Genomic DNA, 24532 nt, shown 5'->3' on the forward strand with positions numbered 1-24532 from the left:
GTGCCAGGTGTGCCTGGCACACAGCGCAGTCGCCTTGAGGGCACACGGCCAGCAACTATGTCAGCGGCTTGTAATGAGTCAAATTGACTCATTACAAGCTGCCTGTGCTGTGTGCGCCGCCGGAGGAGAAGAGAAAAGGACGGAGCAGCGTCAGGGGAGGACCCAGAGGAGGAGGAGGGAGGGGGACTGGAGCCACAGCAGCGCTATGTAATTGGTAGTGGCGCCGCTGCAACAGTCCCTCTTCTTCCGCATTGGCTGCCCGCCGCCCTGCCCGGGATCTGCCAGCACCGAGGAGCCTGACTGCCTGAGGCAGCGGGGAGAGATGGTAAGTGCAAATTTCACACAGCTGGGAGTCAGCGTGGCAACACCTGCACTTATATCGGCTCAAACTCATTTAAAACTGCATAGAGCCTCATAGGGCAGAAATTGGGCGATGCCATTGCCACAGTCGAAATGTCACGGTAACAGCAACTTTCACCCCTCACATCTAATTGGATTGACACCTAAGGGAGTGATTATTAAAAATTTGGAGTGAAGTCTTCATGTGGTTCGGATTTCACATTTTAAAGCCAAATTTTGGGTTTTACATGCAAACATTTCATGATTTTAGCTGGTTTTTATCTATTTTCAAAAAATTCAAAGCACAAAGTTTAAATCTGAATCCTGAACCAAAAATCTTGAGGGTGATTTGCATAACAAACACAAAAAACAAAACACGATGATGAAATTAGAACCAAAACCAAAACAGGAGACTCTGCACACATCTCTACTAATTTGCAGCAGCACAAGAGGGGTACAAGAGGTATGGTAGTAAGGAATGCCGACTGCCTAAGGAGCACACCACAATCTGACAAATTTATTTTTTAAACTACATAGAAAGTGATGCACTCTGACCCCAGGAGTAATAGGGCGTACTGCTGCATATTCTGAACGTTGAGAACCCTCCTGATGCTCTCATACCTACCTGTTCATTGCTAGCTTGCAGAGTTCTGCAGTTAATTTCTTCCCCCTGGCTATTACGTTGTTGAAATAACTGAGATAGGTAGATTTTATTAGGGTTATAGATAGAGATGAGCGGGTTCGGTTCTCCGAGATCCGAACCCCCCTGAACTTCACCTATTTTAAACGGTTCCAAGGCAGCCTCGGATCTTCCCGCCTTGCTCGGTTAACCCGAACGCGCCCGAACGTCATCATCCCGCTGTCGGATTCTCGCGAGATTCGCATTCTATATAAAGAGCCGCGCGTCGCCGCCATTTTCACTCGTGCATTGGAGATTGAACGGAGAGGACATGGCTACGTTCTCTGCCTGAAAAGCTCCATATCTGTGCTCAGTGTGCTGAAAATATCTGTGCTCAGTGTGCTGCAAATATCTGTGCTCAGTGTGCTGCAAATATCTACGTTCTCTGCCTGAAAACGCTCCATATCTGTGCTCAGTGTGCTGCAAATATCTGTGCTCAGTGTGCTGAAAATATCTACGTTCTCTGCCTGAAAACGCTCCATATCTATGCTCAGTGTGCTGCAAATATCTGTGCTCAGTGTGCTGCAAATGTCTACGTTCTCTGCCTGAAAAGCTCCATATCTGTGCTCAGTGTGCTGCAAATATCTGTGCTCAGTGTGCTTCATTTTGATGACCAACAGTATATAGTTGTACAGTACAGTAGGCCATTGATGTATCTTGCAGCTCTGTGTCCATTCCATATATGTGCTGCATTGTTGTGAGCAGTATATAGTAGGACAGTGCAGCATTTTGGTGACCAGCAGTATACATATATACAGAGGCGTATCTTGGGCAGGGCGAGCAGGGCACATGCCCTGGGCGCCGTAGCAGGATTCGCAGAAGGGGGCGCTACCGGCAAGGGCAGTTTATATGGTGCAGTGTCAGCCGCTGTACGTACATCCCGCCCCACCTCTGCTCCGGACTGTCAAAGGGCAGCTGGGGACAGTTGCGCCCACAATGATGTGGGAATGTACACCCACATCACCGCCGGACCAATAGGAAAAGGATGGGGTGGGGAAGAACAGCAGGCAAGATCAGTGGGTGGGCTGAGCGTCCGGAGGCATCCCAGGCTATGTTTAATTGGAGTCTGGCAGCTGGCACTCCCGCATAGTGGATTCCGCTGGTGCCAGATCGGGGCTGCTGAGCAGTGGTGAGTGACAAACGCTGCAGATCGCAGTGAGCGGGAATCACACTGCTGAAGATCGCGGGGACACATGCTGAGTGGGCGCCGAGGATACATGCTGAGGTGAGCGGGCGCCGAGGACACACGCTGAACGCTAGCAGGGGCACATGATAAAGTGTATGACCCTACTGGCCTACTTACTTCTGCTGGAGGCTCCTCCCCCCAACCCTCTGACACACACGGCAGCCGGGCAGCGGAGACTGGAGCAGAAAGCTTCCTGCAGCCACAAGGTCCCCACATCTTTGTTTAGAAACAGCCGGTAAATTAAGTGAACATGATGGGGGTGGGATGTACGAGGTGGTAGAGTATGAGGAGGTGTCTGAGTGTTACAGTGTACTGTATAAGGGGTGGGGTGGGTGTGTGTGTATGAGCAAAGAGGACTGGGGGCTGTAGTATATGGGGGGCTTGGAGTGTATGAGAGAGGTGTCTGTAGTGTATAAGGGGGGACTTGCGGGGTGTTGCAGTGTATGAGGGGGGCTGTCTGGGTGTTGGGGTGTATGAGGAAGGAAAGGCTGGGTGCTGTAGTATATGAGGGGGATGTTGGGGGTTGTAGTGTATGAGAGGGGGTGCTGGGGGTTGGGGTGTATGAGGAAGGGGAGCTGGGTTCTATTGTTTATAAGAGGGGGATGTTGGGGGTTGTAGTGTATGAGAGGGGGTGCTGGGGGTTGGGGTGTATGAGGAAAGGGGGCTGGGTGTAGAAGTGTATGAGGAGGGGTTGGAGTGTATGAGGAAGGGGGGTTGGGTGCTGTTGTGTGAGGGGGGTGTTGGGGTGTATGAAGAAGGGGGACTGGGTGCTGTAGTGCATGGAGGAGGTGTTGGAGAGTATGAGGAAGGGGGGCTGGTTGCTGTAGTGCATGGAGGAGGTGTTGGGTGTATGAGGAAGGGGGGCTGGTTGCTGTAGTATATGGGGGGGCAAAGGCGTAATTGAAGGGGGTCGAGTAGGGCACGTGGCCTGGGCGCCTTGGCAGGCCCGGCAGAAGGGGGTGCCGGCGGCGGCCAGGGTATCATGCCCACTCGCCCCCGCTACTATTGCCGCACGTCACCCCTGCGATCCTCAGCTGCCGCCCGCCGCCACATCTCTCACATCAAATGACGTGTTGAGCGGGCAGTGCAAAACAGCCTCCCCTGCCTCCCTCAGTCCCTGTCGAGGCATAACTGTCAGTGCTGACCTGTGCAGGTGGCCGCGGAGCGCCATCAGCGGCGCCCGCTCTAGTGACTGCTGGTCGCGGGAATGAGGTGTCATCCATTTGTGACACCCTAAACCAGAACACAGTTCGGATTAGGGAGCAGGGGCGACCCCGGCGGTAAGTTGGTGCTCCTCAGGCGGCGTTGCTGCAGCAGCGGTACCCGGGCCATAAGCCTCGAGAAGGTGCAAGGGGAATACTGACGGGGAATCCCAGGCCGACATGCAGCGACAGGAAGAGAGGATCATCCGAAGTCACAGCGGGTAGCCGGACAACACAGCCAGCAATGAGGCAGGGGAGCTATCCGGGAAGCCAGCACTACAGAAGATTACTGCAGGCAGGTACCAAGGATTCGGAGAGCGGGGAAGAGCTGCATGAGGGAGAAGACACGTCAGGGGGAAGAGCTGCTCCAGCAGGAGAGAAGATCCCCCTTCGGAGCACAGCAGACCACACTGAAAATGGTGCATCCCCGGTGCGGTGCTCTGCATCCCGGGTGGCGCCGAAGACGTGGAGTGTCAGAGGTGGCAGAAGCGCCGCAGCTTGGGGTGAGAAATTGCTGCAACCCTTCCACTGCTAAACTCTGCAATTAGTCAAATAAGGGGGTAGGCTCCCCTCAGCACAGTGCCCTGCAGGATTAGTTAATTAAGGGGGAAGGCTCCCCTCACCACAGTGCCCCACAGGCTTTGTTAATTAAGGGGGTAGGATCCCCTCACTCTATAATGTGAATTTCGGCTCATAACATGTGCTATGTGAATTTCGGCTCATACCGTGTGCTATAATGTGAGTTTCAGCTCATACCGTGTGCTATAATGTGAATTTCGGCTCATACTGTGTGCTATAATGTGAAAGGGGCACCAGTACTAGATAGTATAAGGGGTCCTACTACACTGAAGGACACGCCTCCTTTTGAGTGACCACACCCCCTTTTCCAGAGCGCACGCGCATAATTGCAACTTTCACTTTTTCATTCTCCCTTTAAACATTTATTTATTTATTTATTATTTATTAACAGTATCTTATATAGCGCAGCATATTCCGTTGCGCTTTACAATTAGAACAACAGTAATAGAACAAAACTGGGTAAAAACAGACAGACATAGAGGTAGTGGTTGCACTTCAACCACTGCACCTACATCTATCTATACATACATACCCTGACATCTTTATATACAGCGACACCGGTGGCGTGCGCACACACTTTCCTTTTTTCCTTTTTTTTGGGGGGGGGGGGGGCGCCATTATTGATCTTGCCCTGGGCTCCAAAAACCCTAGTTACGCCTCTGCATATATAGTACAGTACAGTAGGCCATTGCTGTATCTTGCAGCTCTGTGTCACTTCTAGTATCCTGATCAGTGCTCAATATCTGCTGCATTGTTGTGAGTGACCAGTATGTATACTGTACTGTGCGACGTGTGTTATACACCTGGTGATTACTGATTATACATCCTGTAATCTGTACTGAGCGATGTGTGAGATACACCTGGGGATTATACACCCTATATACTGTACTGTGCGACGTGTGTTATACACCTGGTGATTACTGATTATACATCCTGTAATCTGTACTGAGCGATGTGTGAGATACACCTGGGGATTATACACCCTATATACTGTACTGTGCGACGTGTGTTATACACCTGGTGATTACTGATTATACATCCTGTAATCTGTACTGAGCGATGTGTGAGATACACCTGGGGATTATACACCCTATATACTGTACTGTGCGACGTGTGTTATACACCTGGTGATTACTGATTATACATCCTGTAATCTGTACTGAGCGATGTGTGAGATACACCTGGGGATTATACACCCTATATACTGTACTGTGCGACGTGTGTTATACACCTGGTGATTACTGATTATACATCCTGTAATCTGTACTGAGCGATGTGTGAGATACACCTGGGGATTATACACCCTATATACTGTACTGTGCGATGTGTGTTATACACCTGGTGATTATACATCCTGTAATCTGTACTGAGCGATGTGTGAGATACACATGGTGATTATACACCCTATATTATTATTATTATTATTATTATTATTATCCTTTTTTTATATGGCGCCAAAGGGGTTCCGCAGCGCCCAATTACAGAGTACATAAATAATCAAACAGGAAAACAGCAACTTACAGTTGATGACAGTATAGGACAAGTATAGGGTAAATACACATAGTTACATCAGCAGATGACACTGGAATAAGTATCAGGTGGCAGAAGACTGCTGGATGTGGTACAGTTGAAGATTATTAAAGTAAGACAAAGGATAAGCACATGAGGGAAGAGGACCCTGCTCGTGAGAGTTTACAATCTAAAGGGGAGGGGTAGACAGACATGGGTGACACAGATGGGGTACATAGAGAACGTGGAACAGAGGGTTAGGATGAGATTTGGCTGGGTTTGGTGAAGAAGTGGAGCCCCAGAAGGCACAAGTCAATACTTAACATTGCAACATTTTACTAGGCTATGCAGGAGAAAATTAAAAATAGGGAAAAAAAAAAAAAAAAGAATCGATAACTTTTACTGCTTTCAAAAAAGGTCAATGGAAGCTGAAATAATGGACAACTACCTCATGGAAGCCAGATACAGTAAACCAAACAGTACTTAGCAGAGTTAGGAATGAGTGCTTATGAAATACAGTAACATTTTGTCATAATATTTCAGAAACTGCATGGCTGGTCTCTTGCACTCTTTTGCTCTAATACACCACCTGCTTTAGGATTTATATTCAAAAACATTATGTCTCCATAATCCCAAAAACGTCAGTCTTCTTGGAAAGTGGTTTGTTCCTTTGTAAGGGAAAGAGAACAAACGTTCTCAAACAACGGTTTCTCAATTTCTTTTTCCTCTGGGAAGGGATTGTGGATTCGCAGGAATATCTGAGCATTTCTGTAATCAGAAAGCAGCGACTTTCTACAAATGTTTACGAATAATTCCAGTGATTTTGTCATTTTCTTCCAGTGATTTGGACCAATAATACCATTGATTAGAACGAATAATTCCAGTGATTTTGTCATTTTCTTCCAGTGATTTGGACCAATAATACCATTGATTAGAACGAATAATTCCAGTGATTTTGTCATTTTCTTCCAGTGATTTGGACCAATAATACCATTGATTAGAACGAATAATTCCAGTGATTTTGTCATTTTCTTCCAGTGTTTTGGACCAATAATACCATTGATTAGAACGAATAATTCCAGTGATTTTGTAATTTTCTACCAGTGATTTGGACCAATGATACCATTGATTAGAATGAATAATTCCAGTGATATTGAGCTGTTTGTGTCGCTTAGCTTAGCCGTCCAGCGACCACAGTGCACCTCTTTTTCTCTTTTCTTTGCATCATGTGCTGTTTGGGGACAATTTTTTTAAGTGCCATCCTGTCTGACACTGCAGTGCCACTTCTAGATGGGCCAGGTGTTTGTGCCGCCCTCTTGGGTCGCTTTGCTTTGTCATCCAGCGACCTCGGTGCAAATTTTAGGACTAAAAATATTGTGAGGTGTTCAGAATAGACTGGAAATGAGTGGAAATTGTGGTTATTGAGGTTAATAATACTATAGGATCAAAATTACCCCAAAATTCTATGATTTAAGCTGTTTTTGAGGGGTTTTTTTAAAAAAAACACCCGAATCCAAAACACTCCTGAATCCGACAAAAAATTTTCAGGGAGGTTTTACCAAAACGCGTCCGAATCCAAAACACAGCCGCGGAACCAAATCCAAAACCAAAACACAAAAAATTTCTGGTGCACATCTCTACTTATAGACTATATTGAATCTTAATTATGTATATATGTTTGAGGTGTTTTTTTTTTCTTTTTTCTGTGTCTTTTTGGGGAGATGTGGAATAACGGAATTGAATTTCTTGTATATTTGTGTATACTTGGCCAACAAAGCTGAGTCTGATTACGATTCTGATTAAGTAAGTTGCTTGGCAACTGAGAGTAGTAAGCTAGTGATAAGCTGGGTACACACTACGATGACATGTCAGTGGACCGAGGTTGCACTGACAGAGTGGCTTATCCAGGTAAGTACTGTATACACACTTACTGATTGGCTTCTCGATATGCTGTCCCACCCAGCTGTGTCGGCGGTCCCTGTACACATAGCCAGATGCACCGATGTATCCTCAGAAGCCAGTGCACATGTGCAAGTCTGTATTATTTTTGCTTCCCTACTCCCCAGGCTGAGCCATGGGAGGTGGCGGCTGAGCTGTGGGATATGTGGGTAGAGCAGCAGGAGGAGCAGGCAAAGCAGCGGAAGGTGTCAGCAGCCCCCTCGAGAAAGCAGGTAGGAGCTGACACTGGTTGTAACTTATTTTTTTAGTCCTGTTCTCACTATGGGCGAAAAAACGCACATCTACGATAAAAATCTCAGACATGCGGGGGGACGCCCAGTACAGGCCCTAACCCCCCTGCAGACGTGCGAAAGCATCGCACAGTGGCGATGCTTTTGCACTTGTTGAGTAACTCCCTGCCTACACAGCATCGCTGCAAAGGCAGGCAGCTACCCACCATGTTTTTGACTGCAGCGGCTGCATGTGACATCACGCAGCCTACGTGGCCTGCCCTGCAAACAGTCTGGACACGGCTGCGTTGTCCAGACCACGCCCCGAAAATGCTGTCAACACGCCCCATGTCTGCCTCTGCCTGTCAATCAGGCAGAGGGTATCGTACCTTGCAGCACCGGGCTTCAGCCTGTGTTCGCTGTCTCTGCATTGTCAGGTCTGAATGTTCCATGTTCTTTCATCTTGGAGCGCTGTTTACAGGCAATATGATAGATAGATAGATAGATAGATAGATAGATAGATAGATAGATAGATAGATAGATAGACATTTTTGCAGGGATGGAGTTGTGAAGTACCCCATACCATTATCTAGTCTAGGTGCCTGATGGGGGTTTAATCCAATTTTGCATTGATACCTTACTTCTTCCCATGAAAGAGACAAGGGTATGATGATGATGTAGGATAGGGTAGGGTGTCAGAGGGGAGGGAAGGTTGGGGATCGTGCTTTTCTGTTTGTACTTGGCCCCACCATTTCTAGTGGTAGCATTGGCTGGAGGAGGCATCCATATGGATACCTCTTTGCACCCTGGGACGGGATTCCTTCCAATACGAAGGGTACAAAATGGATATGCCAACTATAGTATCTGCATTTTACTAAACTTAAATAAAACAAAATCAGGTGCTCTGCAATATAAACAACATCTTTTTAAAGCAAAACCTTAATGGTATCTAGAAAACCCGTAAGGGAAATGATAAAGTGCACGTCATTGTATACCTTTTCACAGTTCTCACTTTTCTCACTTTTCTCATTGGCACTTGGAATGGATTCGAGGCTGGCCAGTGACGCCCTGGAATCAGCATTGTTTCCTGCAGTGATGGCAATGGATGAGAAGGCTGCAGGAGTAAAGTGATGAGATGAGAGGACAGCACAGACACGTATACTGTACACATGAGGAAATCATACACATCAACTGCAAGGTAATGGATGCATTTGATAATGAAATAGAAATATACATCAATTCAAAATTGCAGAGCTCTGAACCATAATGCAATTGTTTTTCGAAACTGTTCTGTATCAATACTTCTCAATACATAATCAGTTTTGTTAATTCATTTTTTACTGAACCTGGCAGCAAACAGCCCACATCCCTTGTATTAAATTACCTGTTGAACTGCTGCGTTTAAGCTGTAAATAAATTGGGATTTCCCCCTCACATACTGAGATTTTACCTGCTATGGAATTCAATACGTCTTTAGAAAATGAGGTATCAGCAGATGCACCGTGTTTTATTGCGGACTGACTCTGTGAGGCGGTGACTGTGCTCAAGTCATCCCGGGAACCCTGTTTTTAAAAAAAAAATAATACATTTATACTGACATACTGTATATCTGGTAATGTTGCTGGTTTTCAATTATTTAAATTAATTGGTTTACTTAGCCCGTGTTCTAGTAAGCTAAACATAAATAAATAAATAAAAAAGAATGGAAGCAGAAAAGGAAAGTCTTATTCATATTCATACAGCATTTTCTGGATTTATTATGTATGAGTCTAGAACAACGAGACTAATCTAGAAGTTTAGTAATGCAATAGAAATACATGGAGTGAGCATCCTCTTGGATTCAGAGTGTGTTAAAGCGTGTATTTGTATACATGTTGTATTATTTAATAGATTAAGAGAGAGAGAGAAAAAAAGGTGCCAAAGTCAATTAAATATAGATGTCCCTTTATTCCACAAGAGGGAAAATGTGTTCATGTTTAATTTACACTTGAAGTAACCTTTATTACTATAGCAAAGGTGAGAAGAGAAAACTGGGTCAAATGTGGTTAGGCAATATGACAGTCCAGACAGCCTGACCTAATGTGACTGTCCGTGTACACACACAATTACACTTCTAACAAAGCATCAGAGCGACTGTTCTTCTGTACTTGCAATGTTTTCTTTAACATCACAGCTTCACTCATTGGAAACAGGCTAAGAATCAAGATCAAGGACCAGCATCTGTGCAAAACTCCCCTGTGCCGCCTCTGCTTCCCAAACACTCTGCAAGCAGGAGTAAGTTTACAGCTGCCCAGACACTTCAGCCAACTCTGCAAACTGCAGGTCTAGTAGCCGGCAAATTCCCCGGTCTCAGCTCCGTGATCCTTGTCGAGAGCAGGGTCGGGGACCCGGGACTTACTCCCGGGTTGTGTCCTTTCGCACATGCAGTAATCCCGGGTTGATGCACGTTCAAGATTTAGCTGCATGCCTGATAGGGGAATTACTGGGAGTCCCTTTTAGCAGTGCTAGGTGGTTTTGAAAATAAATGAATGGGGCTGGTAATGAAGATGGTGGTGATAAAACATATTAGGATTATGTGGTTTCTTTTCAGCATAGATTGCAACCCTAGTAACGCATGTACCATATGCTAAAAGTAACAGCCTGCCATAGTTACTTCCTAGATTTACCTGGTTAGATGTATTAATTGAAAATGGGAAAAAGTCCTTCATAAATATACGAGGCATATTATCCAGGAGGATACCGTAGAACGGCAAGTATAAAATGGCGATCTGGGCTTGCTTTTCCTAGAGAATAAAACACATTAAACACAATTACTAATAATGTGCAATATGTAAAAATCATTTCACAGCTCTGTACAATATGAAAAATAAAAGACAGTACAAAGAGAAAGGCGGTCGCTATTCGCTGGCCCATATAAGCTTCCAATTTAAAGAAACGGACACGTTACACATTAAGGGCCGATACAGAGTTGAACATTTGCCTGTTTGCAGAGCATGGGGGAGATTTATCAAAGCCTAGAGAGAGAGATAAAGTACCAACAATTCAGATCCTGTCATTTTTCAAACACAGCCTGTATCATGGCAGTTAGGAGCTGATTGGTGGGTACTTTATCTCTCTCTAAGCTTTGCTAAATCTTTCCCCATATGTTATGTGTTTTCATCGGCACTTGTGACTGAAGGGGTGTAACTGGGCTGTAATGGGGTGATCTCACATAGGTATTGTATGATCAGGGCATGCAATGCTATTGTGCGTTATGTAGAGTTGATCGAAAGTGTAAATATGTCCGTTACCAAACGGATGACAGGGCTGGTGCACACTGATGATGATGATGACAGGTAGCAAACAAGCCTATGGATAGTAGCAGAAAAGACCCATTTAGGGGGAGATGTATCAAACCTTCTTTAATGAGGACAAGTGGGGAAGTTGCCCATAGCAACCCATCAGATTCTTGCTATCATTTTATAGAATGTAATTGATAAATGATAGTTAAAAGCTGCTTCTCAGCTATGGTCAACTTTCTGCTATGGTCAACTTTTCCACTAGTCCTCTGTAGAAGGTTTGATACATCTCCCCCTTAGTTCTGTACATGCAATGATGGAGCAAAAACAGCCAACTTGGGTACAACTTCAGCCCCTTGTTATGATGGGACAGGAGGAGACCCACTAAAAGAATGTCCTCATATACATATGTATATAGATATAAGAATGAAAGACGACTGCACAAAGGTGAAAGAGGAGAATAAGGAAGATGGAGCAGAACTATAAGAGATCCCAGACTGTGAAAGTCTTTGTCAGAGGTTCCATACATATGACTTTGCTGCCTCAGGCAATAGATGGTTCAAAAATTATTGAGATGGACTTACCTTATCTACATATCTATCATCAAAAGAGTGCTTGGCCATGATGCTCTTCAGTGTTGTCAGGGCGAGGTGGCGGATATCCTGGTCCTCTTGTAAGGCAAAGCCAACCTCCCTGAGAAGTATACCGATCAGGAAGTGCTTCCGACAGAAGTCATCAGTCAAGGTGTACTCTGGCATGTCTTGGTTAAAAATGGAAATATTACAGGTTTATAAATTGTTTGCATGAAACAGATCATTATGCCGAACCTCGCCAGTGAAACCAGGACTAAAAACAATGATATCTTCTTGTGCGACTTTCCAACACTTGACAAACTGCAGCGTCTCTATGGATTCCAGGTCACAAAGCCGGCATTGAGGCCTGTAATTTGACTGTTGCTATTTGATGTGCGGTAGTTATTTTGAAAAACTGCATGATTTGGAAAATGCACCGAAACACACATTATAAATTGTGCATTCCACACCACCCACCACAGCAGGCGCCTTGCATGACTTGAAATGCCCTTACAACAGAGAACTTACCTAGTGCATGATACACTTTAGTGGAGTCTGACGGTGTTAATGGGTCTTCATTATACACAGGACAACCAAAAGACAGATAAGACAATTAATACACATAAAACAGGAAAAAAATAAACATTTAAGTTATTCTAAACTAGTCATAACTAGAAAGAAATGAACACAACTGATAGAATAATTTATATGTAACCAATGGTAGTCGTATTCTCAATAACTACTTACTGCACCTAATGCCAAATTAAATGTACCAGATTTTATAGTCAAACCAAATATAAATTTTTATGTTGCTATAAATTATGTTCTTCAAATAGAAGCAAATAGTAACATAACTGCTCACTATATAAATTTCAATACACATATAAAATATATACTACACAAGTATGGGCTAATATACTTTAACATCAGGATTTAATGAGTTAACTGACTACTGTATGTTCGGATATCATTCTTACGCAATTGTCTAATTAGATTCTGTGAAATCACTGGAAATCTTTAGCCCATCCTCAAGACCACATTATTTCTGATCATGGGGGTAATTCCAAGTTGATCGCAGCAGGAAATTTTTTAGCAGTTGGGCAAAACCATGTGCAGTGCAGGGGAGGCAGATATAACATTTGCAGAGATAGTTAGATTTGGGTGGGTTATTTTGTTTCTGTGCAGGGTAAATACTGGCTGCTTTATTTTTACACTGCAATTTAGATTGCAGATTGAGCTCACCACACCCAAACTCTCTCTGCAAATGTTATATCTGCCTCCCCTGCAGTGCACATGGTTTTGCCCAACTGCTAAAAAATTTCCTGCTGCGATCAACTTGGAATTACCCCCAAGTGCACTGCAGGGGAGGCAGATTTAACATGTGCAGAAAGAGTTAGATTTGGGTGTGGTGTGTTCAATCTGCAATCTAAATTGCAGTGTAAAAATTAAGCAGCAAGTATTTACCCAGCACTGAACAAAATAACCCCCCGAAATCTAACTCTCTCTGCACATGTTACATCTGCACCCCCCCCCCCCCCCCCCCCTGCAGTGCACATGGATTTGCCCAACTGCTAACAAAATTCCTGCTGCGATCAACTTGGAATTACCCCCCATGTCAGGGAGTGGGGATGGATGGACTAGGGTACGAATAATGACATGCAAGAATGGCCATTAAACTCTCCAGTGGGCTTTTTTTTAGAATTGTGTTTTACGCCATGAACTTTGTAACATCACATATAATTATTATGTCCTGTGTATTACCTGGGATGTCTGTAGATCTTATAGGCAAGCATAGAGGGACAAAATGCTCATGACTGCAGACCTCCTGGAGAAATTCAAACTTGTACTGATACAATATCTGAAATACAATAACATCCGTTTGTATTGGATAGTCAGGATGTGTTTAATAACTGTACATTTTTACTACAACTGGTTGTAATCTGCTGTATAGTTCACAGATGTTTATTTGCCGTGCATTGTGTGCTGGACCTGTTGGGGATTCTTTGGTGGTGATAACACTGTTAACTGAGCTATAAAATCTGTTCTGCACACTTTTATCTTAAGTATGAACATAAAAGTACTCTACACAAAGCTATCTTAACCCTTCACTGCTGACATCTGTGAGATCCAGCCATTCTGATTGTTGTTCTATCTGGTCGAATTTCGGAGAAGTAAACTTTTCAGTACCTTGGTATTGTGTCGTTTACTGTACGTTGACAGATAAAGTATAACAATGTACTAGTCGCGACAGCCATTGGCGTCACAAGGGAGGTGCGGCCGGCTGCCATCTCCTGCTCAGTGACAGGAGCCGGGTGCTGCACTCTAGTATAACTTGCAGCACCTGGCTCCTGTCACAGTGTAGGAGCTGGCACTGCAGCACAGCAGTCTCTGATTGCAGCCCGCATCTCCCGGACCCCATGTGAAGAAAACGAGGATTCGGGATGTGAAGCCATGACCCTTTTTCGAGACTCGTGCCTTTGGCACGAAGAAGGACTCAGAGGTGCCGCACCGGGTGTTATTCAAGTGAGAGACGCCTCTGGCAACAGCCCTTCCTTTGCCAGTTCTGAGAGACCCAGCGTCAGAACTGAAGTAACTCTTTCGAGTGCCTATAGTCATATATGGAAAAATTGCCACCATCAGGAAAACGAGGAAGATGCAGCAAATGCACCAACAAGGACAGAAAAAACGAGATTTATGGTAAGAACTTACCTTTGTTAAATCTCTTTCAGCAAGGTACACTGGGCTCCACAAGGATAGACATTGGGGTGTAGAGTAGGATCTTGATCCGAGGCACCAACAGGCTTAAAGCTTTGACTGTTCCCAGAATGCACAGCGCCGCCTCCTCTATAACTTCGCCTCCCTGCACAGGAGCTCAGTTTTTAGTTAACCAGCCCAATGCAGTAGCAGGAAAAGAGATGACAACGGTTAGTAGCCACATTCACCACACTCTCATGACAGGAGAAGTGTCAGCGACTAATGCCATACCAACCAAAAGAAGCTAAGTGCGTCAGGGTGGGCGCCTTGTGGAGCCCAGTGTACCTCGCAGAAAGAGATTTAACAAAGGTAAGTTCTTACCATAAATCTCGTTTTCTGCTGCGGGGTACACTGGGCTCCACAAGGATAGACATTGGAGATGTCCTAAAGCAGTTCCTTATGGGAGGGGACGCACTGTAGCGGGCACAAGAACCCGGCGTCCAAAGGAAGCATCCTGGGAAGCGGCAGTATCGAAGGCATAGAACCTTATGAACGTGTTCACTGAAGACCACGTAGCCGCCTTGCACAATTGTTCAAGGATCGCACCACGGCGGGCCGTCCAAGAAGGTCCAACAGATCGAGTAGAATGGGCTTTGATGGTAGCAGGAGCTGGAAGTCCAGCCTGTACATAAGCATGTGCAATCACCATTCTAATCCATCTGGCCAAAGTTTGCTTGTGAGCAGGCCAGCCCCGTTTGTGAAATCCAAACAGCACAAAGAGAGAATCAGACTTCCTAATAAGAGCAGTTCTCTTCACATAGATACGGAGAGCCTGTACCACATCCAAAGACCGCTCTTTGGGAGACAGATCAGGAGAAACAAGTGCAGGAACCACAATCTCATGTTTAAGGTGGAACGAGGAAACCACCTTAGGTAAATATCCGGGACGAGTCCTAAGAACCGCCCAGTCACGGTGAAATTTCAGATATGGGGAACTACAGGACAAGGCACCCAAATCCGACACTCTTCTAGCTGAAGCAATAGCCAGCAGAAACACCACCTTAAGGGAAAGCCACTTAATATCAGCTGAACCAAGAGGTTCAAACGGAGACTCTTGTAACGCCTCCAAAACCACCGACAAGTCCCAAGGAGCCACAGGCGGGACATAGGGAGGTTGGATACACAACACACCCTGAGTAAAGGTATGCACATCAGGTAAGGTTGCAATTTTTCTCTGAAACCACACCGACAAGGCAGAAATATGAACCTTGAGGGAGGCCAGACGTAGGCCTAAGTCCAGGCCCTGCTGAAGAAAAGCCAACAACTTGGCTATACTAAACTTGGACGCGTCATAATCGTTAGATGCGCACCAAACAAAGTAAGAATGCAAGACCCTATAGTAAATCCGAGCAGAAGCCGGTTTCCGGGCCCGCAACATAGTTTGAATGACCGCCTCAGAAAACCCTTTAGCCCTTAAGACGGAAGCTTCAAGAGCCACGCCGTCAAAGACAGCCGGGCTAGATCCTGGTAGACACAGGGGCCCTGAACGAGGAGGTCTGGGCGTTGTGGAAGTAGAATTGGACTCTCTGACGATAGGCTCTGCAGGTCTGAGAACCAGTGCCGTCTGGGCCACGCTGGAGCTATGAGAAGCAGAATTCCTTTTTCTTGCTTGAACTTCCGAATTACCCTGGGCAGGGTGACACCGGAGGGAACACGTATGGCAGCCGGAACCTCCATGGCACCGCCAGCGCATCCACGAATGCTGCTTGAGGATCCCTTGTCCTTGCTCCGAAGACCGGAACCTTGTGATTGTGTCGAGACGCCATCAGATCTACGTCTGGAAGACCCCACTTTTCCACTAGGAGTTGAAACACTTCTGGATGGAGGCCCCACTCGCCGGCATGTACGTCCTGACGACTGAGAAAGTCCGCTTACCAGTTCAGGACTCCCGGAATGAAGATTGCCGATATGGCCGGTAGATGGCGTTCCGCCCAATGTAGAATCCGTGAGACTTCCTTCATTGCCAGATGGCTTCGAGTGCCGTCTTGATGATTTATGTAAGCCACTGTGGTGGCGTTGTCCGACTGCATTTGAACAGGACGGTTGTGAATTAAATGCTGGGCTAGGTTCAATGCAGTGAAGACCGCCCGCAATTCCAGAATGTTGATTGAGAGGAGGGACTCCTCCTTGGTCCACCGACCCTGAAGGGAGTGTTGCTCCAGCACCGCGCCCCAACCTCTTAGACTGGCATCTGTCGTCAACAGGACCCAGTTGGATATCCAGAAGGGACGGCCCCTGCACAATTGTTGGTCCTGGAGCCACCAGAGCAGCGACAGACGAACCTCTGGAGTCAATAAGATCATTTGAGACCTGATCCGGTGAGGCAGGCCATCCCACTTGGCTAGAATCAGCCTCTGGAGGGGGCGAGAATGGAATTGAGCATACTCCACCATGTCGAATGCTGATACCATGAGGCCCAGCACCTGCATCGTCGAATGTATCGACACTTGCGGACGAGAAAGGAAGCAACGAATCCTGTCCTGAAGCTTCAGGACTTTCTCCTGACACAAGAACAACCTCTGGTTGTGAGTGTCCAATAGCACTCCCAGATGCACCATGCTCTGAGCAGGGTTCAGGGAGGATTTCTTCCAGTTGATGAGCCACCCGTGGGCTTGTAGAAACTGGACCGTCATATCTAGATGACGTAGGAGAAGGTCTGGGGAATTTGCCAGGATTAACAAGTCATCCAGATACGGCAGTATCCTGACCCCTTGACGGCGTAGTACCACCGTCATCACCGCCATAACTTTGGTGAAGACTCGCGGAGCCGTTGTTAAACCAAAAGGTAACGCCCGAAACTGGTAATGGAGGTTGCCAATAGCAAACCTCAGGTATTGCTGATGTGACGCTGCTATAGGAATATGCAGGTAAGCATCCTGTATGTCCAGGGAGACCATGTAGTCCCCAGGTGCCAAAGCCAGAACTATAGAGCGAAGGGTTTCCATACGGAACTTGGAAACCTTCACAAACCTGTTCAATAAATTGAGGTTGAGAATGGGCCGGGAGAACCCATTCGGTTTCGGGACTAGAAACAGCGGAGAATAGTACCCCCGGCCCCTCTGCGCAAGAGGCACCTGTACTACGACTCCTGTATCCAGGAGGGTCTGTACCACCGAATGCAGAGTGTTTGCCTTTGTCTGGTCCAACGGGATATCTGTCTGGCAAAATCGATGAGGGGGTCGGTTTTTGAAGGCTATGGCGTAACCTCGAGTGACGACTTCCCGTACCCAGGCATCTGAAGTGGTCTTCAACCATTCCTGGGTATACCCTAGAAGCCGGCCCCCCACCCTGGGATACCGCAGGGGGAGGCCCGCCCCGTAATGCGGCAGGCTTATCGGGCTTGGAAGCTGGTTGACGGGCCGCCCAGGCTCTTTTTGGCTTTGGCTTACCAGGTTTGGAAGTGCGGGCCTGCTTGTTGTACGCCTGACCTTTTGCTTTACCTGAAGGACGAAAGGGGCGAAAGGAAGTACCTTTAGCCTTTGACACAGATGGAGCGGTACTTGGCAGACAGGCAGTTTTGGCAGTAGCCAAGTCAGCCACTATCTTATTTAAGTCCTCCCCAAACAGAATATCTCCCTTGAAAGGGAGTACCTCCAGGGTTTTTCTAGAGTCCAGATCCACAGACCAGGATCTCAGTCACAATATCCGGCGAGCCAGGACTGACGTAGTAGAGGCCTTGGCTGCTAGGATACCGGCATCAGAAGCCGCCTCTTTAATATAGCGAGAAGCTGTGACAATATATGACAAGCATTGTCTAGCATGGTCAGAAGAGATTTCAGCTTCTAACTCCAAGGCCCATGCTTCAACAGCCTCTGCAGCCCATGTTGCTGCAATAGTGGGCCTTTGTGCAGCACCCGTGAGGGTGTAAATCGCTTTAAGACAACCCTCCACACGTTTATCCGTAGGCTCTTTTAGAGACGTGATGGTAGTGACAGGTAGAGCTGAGGAAACCACCATCCTAGCCACATGTGAGTCTACTGGAGGAGGCGTTTCCCAATTCTTAGACAACTCTTTTGCGAGGGGATAGCAAGCCAGCATCTTCTTTTGAGGCACAAACTTCGTACCCGGGTTTTCCCAGGGTTCCTGACGTATATCCACTAGGTGATCAGAGTGAGATAAAACTTGTTTAACCACCTTCTGACGCTTGAACCTATCTGGTTTCTTAGGAGGGACGGATGGCTCGGGATCATTCATAATCTGTAGAATTAACTTAATGGCCTCCAAAAGATCAGGAACATCCACATGTGTCTAAAAAGGCAGGTAGAATACTTAAGTGTCATGTAAAGTCACAGCACTGACAACCGTGCGGCTTTACACAGGAGGATTTGCCCAAGCAGTCCCAGGAACAGTGAAGCTGAGAGATAATGGCGCCCAGACACTGACAGGGAGTGAGGGAGAGACAGATATGCAGCTCCATTGCGGGAACATTTGCGGGAAATGGCGCCCTGGGGCTGGGGGAGGGGCTTCAGGTCTAAGCCTTATCCCCCTGCTGGCAAACCCACCGGGTACTGTGGGCTACTGAAAATGGTTTAGAGAGAAAACCTGACCTGCACCCATGCCCTGGTGATCTAGTGGGATCGCCTGTACTGCCACAGTGTCCACCTCCAGTGCACGCGGCCCGCCTCCCACTGACCGTGCCGGATCGCGATAAAGACCGGGTCCTGCAAGCGGGACCCACTCACCACCTCCCGAAGCGCGGCCACGCGATCCCGGAGAGCCCCCGTCGTGTGTGCCTGATGTGAAGAAAACCGGAGCCTCCTGCTGTAGTTACCCGGCAACCATGGCTCGGCGCGCCGCTGGGGAGAGCTGGAGCTGCAGCAGTGAATGTCTTCTGACATTTACCACCGCTGCTGCCCTTGAAGTCTTCACTTTTTTCTTCAAAAAAAGCTCTTCTTAGGGCTGCCTAGAGCAGCCCCTCTGTTATGTGCCTGCTTACTGCAGCAGCAACTACAAAACTGAGCTCCTGTGCAGGGAGGCGGGGTTATAGAGGAGGCGGCGCTGTGCATTCTGGGAACAGTCAAAGCTTTGAGCCTGTTGGTGCCTCGGATAAAGATCCTACTCTACACCCCAATGTCTATCCTTGTGGAGCCCAGTGTACCCCGCAGCAGAAACACAATATTACTGTGAAAGTTGTAATCATTTTCTTTGTATTAAGTGTGCAAAATGTATGTGTGAGCAATGCTTAATGAACACTGGACAGGAAATGTAATAACTAATAATAATGTTTTCTGGGTGAATAAATAAAACAATTAATAGTTGGAGATTAACAAGAGGTTTCTATTTCCACTCCTGATGTCATTCCTGATCAATATCCATAGAGTTCCTAAAACAACGGAGAAATCCAAATGGTCTCACAGTCCCAGCGATAGCGTTCGTGTCACAAAATTTGGCGTCACTACTGTAGAGTTAAAATGATCCTATTTTCTGTAAATTAATACAGCAGAAACTGGTCCTATGGTTTATGATGAGAAAAGAACCAGAAATAGACCTATAACTGATAGCTGGCTGACAGACTGACAGAAAACTTGATTCAAATGTTACAATTTGCACTGTCTACTAATTTGCCCCTATATTTTTGCGTATAAAAGTGCATTATCCGATTTCTGCTCACACCTCCATAGTCTGCAAGCATAAATGTGGTTAGACACATCCCAGAGAGCCAGCAGCAGCTGTTCTAGGGGCAGCTAGCGGGTAATTGAAATGGCTCAAAGCCTGCTTTGAAGCCACCAGTGTAACAAGCCAATCCACATGATGATACTGGTCGATGAGTGCTGAGGGACGCTCAATAGACTCTTTTCTTACCTTGTGGTCTCCTGGGCTAAACATACTGATACAGCCACTGATCATCTTGAATACGAAGCCACGATCCATAAATGTAAAACAGCGCTAGAAAACAAAGTTTATATGCTAAGTCAAAATGAAAATTGTGCACATTGCCACGTTCCTTACTTCAGCTTGTTCCAGACAAAAATACCGGTATATGCTAGTAAATTAAAAGGACATAGGTGTGTGGGATGTACAGTAACTGAACAGTCCTATGGCAAGGGAGGCATCTACTCGTCACCCCATATATAATTATTCCCAATCCACATACCATCCAATGCTATATTGTGCAGTCTTATAATTAAATTATATTTCTTTCTCCATAAAAAGCAATTCATTCTTATTCAACCACTTTCAAGTACACAATGACACGTAGCTAGGCATTTCATGGCACCAAATTTTTACAGCACAGTCCATGGACTGTTGTCCCAGGTTTGGTATGGCATCTCGGCGGTCGGAATGCTGGCGGTCACATGACCTACAGCGACATCCCGACACTGAAGATCCCGACATCGGAGGGGGTAAGTATTTTTACCCTCCCCTACCCTAACCCTCCGGGGGTGGCTAGTAAGGCTAAGTCTCGGGGTGCAGGTGGGGGGGATGCGGCTAAGGCTAACTCCCCTCCCTAGTGCCTAACACTAATCTAAATCCCAATACTTACCTTTGTTATGTCGGCTGTCTGTGTTTTGGCGCCGGAGTTGTGTAGGGAATCCGGCGTCTGCCACATGACCGCCGGCATCCCGACAGCCGGGATGCTGAGCGCGTTCCGTTGTGGCATCTCTCCTATTACTGTGATGTGGCTGGGTATACAATTAAATAGTACATTTGTCACCCAGTATTTGCCGAGGTACTGTTATGTCAATGGGCAACGTGTAAGTCTGACCTACAGTCAAACCAGACAGCTGGCCAGGCAATAGCAGCTAAACATTAGTCCTGTAGACACATGATGATTCTCAAATGTGAATGCTACTAATCTAATGTCAGGCTGTTTGTGGGGTAAATATGTTTATTTGGGCCTGTTTGGGAGGGGATTTGCTCTATTTAGTCATTCGATTATTTAATGTTTGGGAATAAATAGATTTTTTTCATGTGAATACAATGAATGTAATGTTGGGGCTGGCTTTGGGAGGGAGCTGTTGAGTGTTAGGTCATTTGTAGACCTTCTATAGGGTATTTCAGATGCATATCCTTTATCTAAACATGATCCCAACAATACAGGAACCAGATAGTTGATGACAAGGGGTTGGAGGGCTGCCTAGTAATGTCTACACAGATAACCAAACCTCTTGCATGATAGCCACGCCCACTCTGGCAGTGTGGTGTATATAATCACACTCTATGAATCCTGCATTTTCCCTTGAAGCTATAGTATATTGATTGTATCATGGCTCCCGTTTACTGAGTACCTGTGCAAAGAACAGTCCCTTGTGGTAGTGAATAAGCTCTGTGGCCACCTGCTAACTAAGGAATATCTCCTCAAATGTGTCCTCTACATGCCTTGAATTCCATTTACATATTGTAAACTGAAATCTCATTTAGACATTTGGGCGTAACTTCAGTTGCACCATACATATAAACTTTTGCAGAGAACACACCAGATACTGCCACCTTAACTCACTGCTCCGGTCACTCCCAGTATGACCGGGTACATTAGTGTGAAAGTGGGCATTTCACAAAGCACCATCACACATGTCCCTTACTAAATTAACGCCAGATGATCAACATATTTAAGAGGTAATATCTAATATTAAAAATGGATCTGATAATAGCCACATAGGGCCTAATTCAGACCTGATCGCAGCGGCAAAATTGTTCTCTAATGGGCAAACCCATGTGCACTGCAGGGAAGGGGGCAGATATAACATCTGCAAAGAGAGTTAGATTTGGGTGTGGTGTGTTCAAACTGAAATATAAATTGCAGTGTAAAAATAAAGCAGCCAGAATTTACCCTGCACAGAAGTAAAATAACCCACTCAAATCTAAATTTCTCTGCACATGTTATATCTGGCCCCCCTGTAGTGCACATGGTTTTGCCCATTAGAGAACAATTTTGCTGCTGCGATCAGGTCTGAATTAGGCACATAGAGGAGTATATGCAAGAGCCTGAGTGGCTCATAGATAAGAGATATTAACGATTTCAAAAGCTAGATTTCAAGCATCATGTCTGTAAAAAGAAAATCCAGCTTGGCGAAATCACTGACCGGGCGTGGCTGCTTGCAACTCACAAGCTATTACATAGTCTCCATAATGTCACTTTGGGGCATATTTAGTAAAGTTGAATTGCAGGAAAACAGGGGGGATCCTCACAAGATTGAATCATCCCCAGTATATAATAAGGAGAGATCGCAGCAGATAACTCAGATGTCTACTGTGGTCCATCCTTTTCTGACCGCAAAAACAGCCCTCATAGATTTTTAAGGGGGCAGCTAGCCCAAGCCACTAATATTATCTGAAGAAGGCAGTAGCATATAGTCTATGGGCTACTCTATCATAACTTTTACCTGAAAAAAATTGGAAAAAATTAAATAAATATGCAGATTGTGATAAATAGGCACATCGCTGTAACTGGGCAGCTGTGTTCTGGTCCCGCCACCTAAACACGTGCTATCATGATGTCACTTTTAGGGGCGGGGGTTGCCAGCTATGGAATGTAGACCTCTGCCTCGAGCATCCTAAGAATGGCCCTTTATTATGGCACTGTTTGCACACTGCTAGGCCCCTTTGTCACTGTGTAGGTAGTGCAATTATTATGAAGAATTATTTTCAAGTACAAATCAGAGACTTGTATAAACACTACAGCATTATAGAATAGCTAGCATAACATACAGTGCATCTGGAAAGTATTCACAGCGCTTCACTTTTTCCACGTTTTGTTATGTTACAGCCTTATTCCAAAATGGAATAAATACATTTTTCCCTCAAAATTCTACACACAATACCCCATAATGACAACGTGAAAAAAGTTTTTTTGTGAATTTTGCAAATTTATTACAAATAAAAAACTAAGAAATCACGTGTACATAAGTATTCACAGCCTTTTCTTAATACTTTGTTGATGCACCTATTGGCCGCAATTACAGCCTTAAGTCTTTTTAAATATGATGACACAAGCTTGGCACACCAATCTTTGGGCAGTTTCGCCCATTCCTCTTTGCAGCACCTCTCAAGCTCCATCAGGTTGGATGGGAAGCGTCGCTGCACAGCCATTTTCAGATTTCTCCTGAGATGTTCAATCAGATTCAAGTCTGGGCTCTGGCTGGGCCACTCAAGGACATTCACAGTGTTGTCCTGAAGCCACTCCTTTGATATCTTGGCTGTGTGCTTAGGTTGTGCTTAGGGTCATTGTCCTGCTGAAAGATGAACCGTCGCCGCAGTCTGAGGTCAAGTGCGCTCTGGAGCAGGTTTTCATCCAGGATATCTCTGTACATTGCTGCATTCATCTTTCCCTCTATCCTGACTAGTCTCCCAGTTCCTGCCGCTGAAAAACATCCCCACAGCATGATGCTGCCACCACCATGCTTCACTGTGTAGGGATGGTATTGGCCTGGTGATAAGCGGTGCCTGGTTTCCTCCAAACATGACACTTGGCATTCACACCAAAGAGTTCAATCTTTGACTCATCAGACCAGAGAATTTTGTTTCTCATGGTGTGAGAGTCCTTTAGGTGCATTTTGGCAAACTCCAGATGGGCTGCCATGTGCTTTTTACTAAGGAGTGGCTTCCATCTGGCCACTCTTCCATACAGGCCTGATTGGTGGATTGCTCCAGAGATGGTTGTCCTTCTGGAAGGTTCGCCTCTCTCCACAGAGGAATGCTGTAGCTCTGACAGAGTGACCATCGGGTTCTTGGTCATCTCCCTAACTAGGGCCCTTCTCCCCCGATCACTCAGTTTAGACGGCCGGACAGCTCTAGGAAGAGTCTCGGAGGTCTACAGACAATTCCTTTGACTTCATGCTTGGTTTGTGCTCAGACATGCACTGTCAAGTGTGGGACCTTATATAGACAGGTGTGTGCCTTTCCAAATCATGTCCAGTCAACTGAATTTAGCACAGGTGGACTCCAATTAAGCTGTAGGAACATCTCAAGGATGATCAGTGGAAACAGGATGCACCTGAGCTCAATTTTGAGCTTCATGGCAAAGGATGTTGATACTTATGTACTTTGTGATTTCTTAGGTTTTTTTATTTTCAATACATTTTCAAAAATCTCAAAAAAACTTTTTCACGTTGTCATTATGGGGCATTGTGTGTAGAATTTTGAGGGGAAAAAAATTAATTTATTCCATTCTGGAATAAGGCTGTAACATAACAAAATGTGGAAAAAGTGAAGCGCTGTGAATACTTTCCGGATGCACTGTAAATACAGGGTAAAACCAAGATGTCTCTGGACTCTGCAAAAGAGCCATTCCAAGTTAAAGTGGTAAGGGCCCCATACACTTATACG

At 45.8% G+C, this 24532-nt stretch overlaps 1 protein-coding gene across 7 annotated transcripts in view; it reads right to left on the reverse strand.

Annotated features, from left to right (window-relative positions):
- DOCK10 (dedicator of cytokinesis 10) overlaps positions 1-24532 on the reverse strand; it is a 691954-nt gene that overhangs the window by 137229 nt on the left and 530193 nt on the right. For 6 of the 7 annotated variants that reach the window (XM_063916012.1, XM_063916009.1, XM_063916014.1 and 3 more), the window contains exons 29-35: positions 20069-20152; positions 13274-13370; positions 12041-12085; positions 11525-11700; positions 10329-10445; positions 9113-9224; positions 8658-8776 (exon numbers count right to left, since the gene is read on the reverse strand). In XM_063916012.1, coding sequence (XP_063772082.1) covers positions 8658-8776; positions 9113-9224; positions 10329-10445; positions 11525-11700; positions 12041-12085; positions 13274-13370; positions 20069-20152 — 750 coding nt within the window. The remainder of the gene's footprint in view (positions 1-8657; positions 8777-9112; positions 9225-10328; positions 10446-11524; positions 11701-12040; positions 12086-13273; positions 13371-20068; positions 20153-24532) is intronic. The other variant, XM_063916010.1, reaches the window with a different exon arrangement.

Source organism: Pseudophryne corroboree, chromosome 4 (genome assembly GCF_028390025.1).
Source record: "Pseudophryne corroboree isolate aPseCor3 chromosome 4, aPseCor3.hap2, whole genome shotgun sequence".
Taxonomy (NCBI): domain Eukaryota; kingdom Metazoa; phylum Chordata; class Amphibia; order Anura; family Myobatrachidae; genus Pseudophryne; species Pseudophryne corroboree.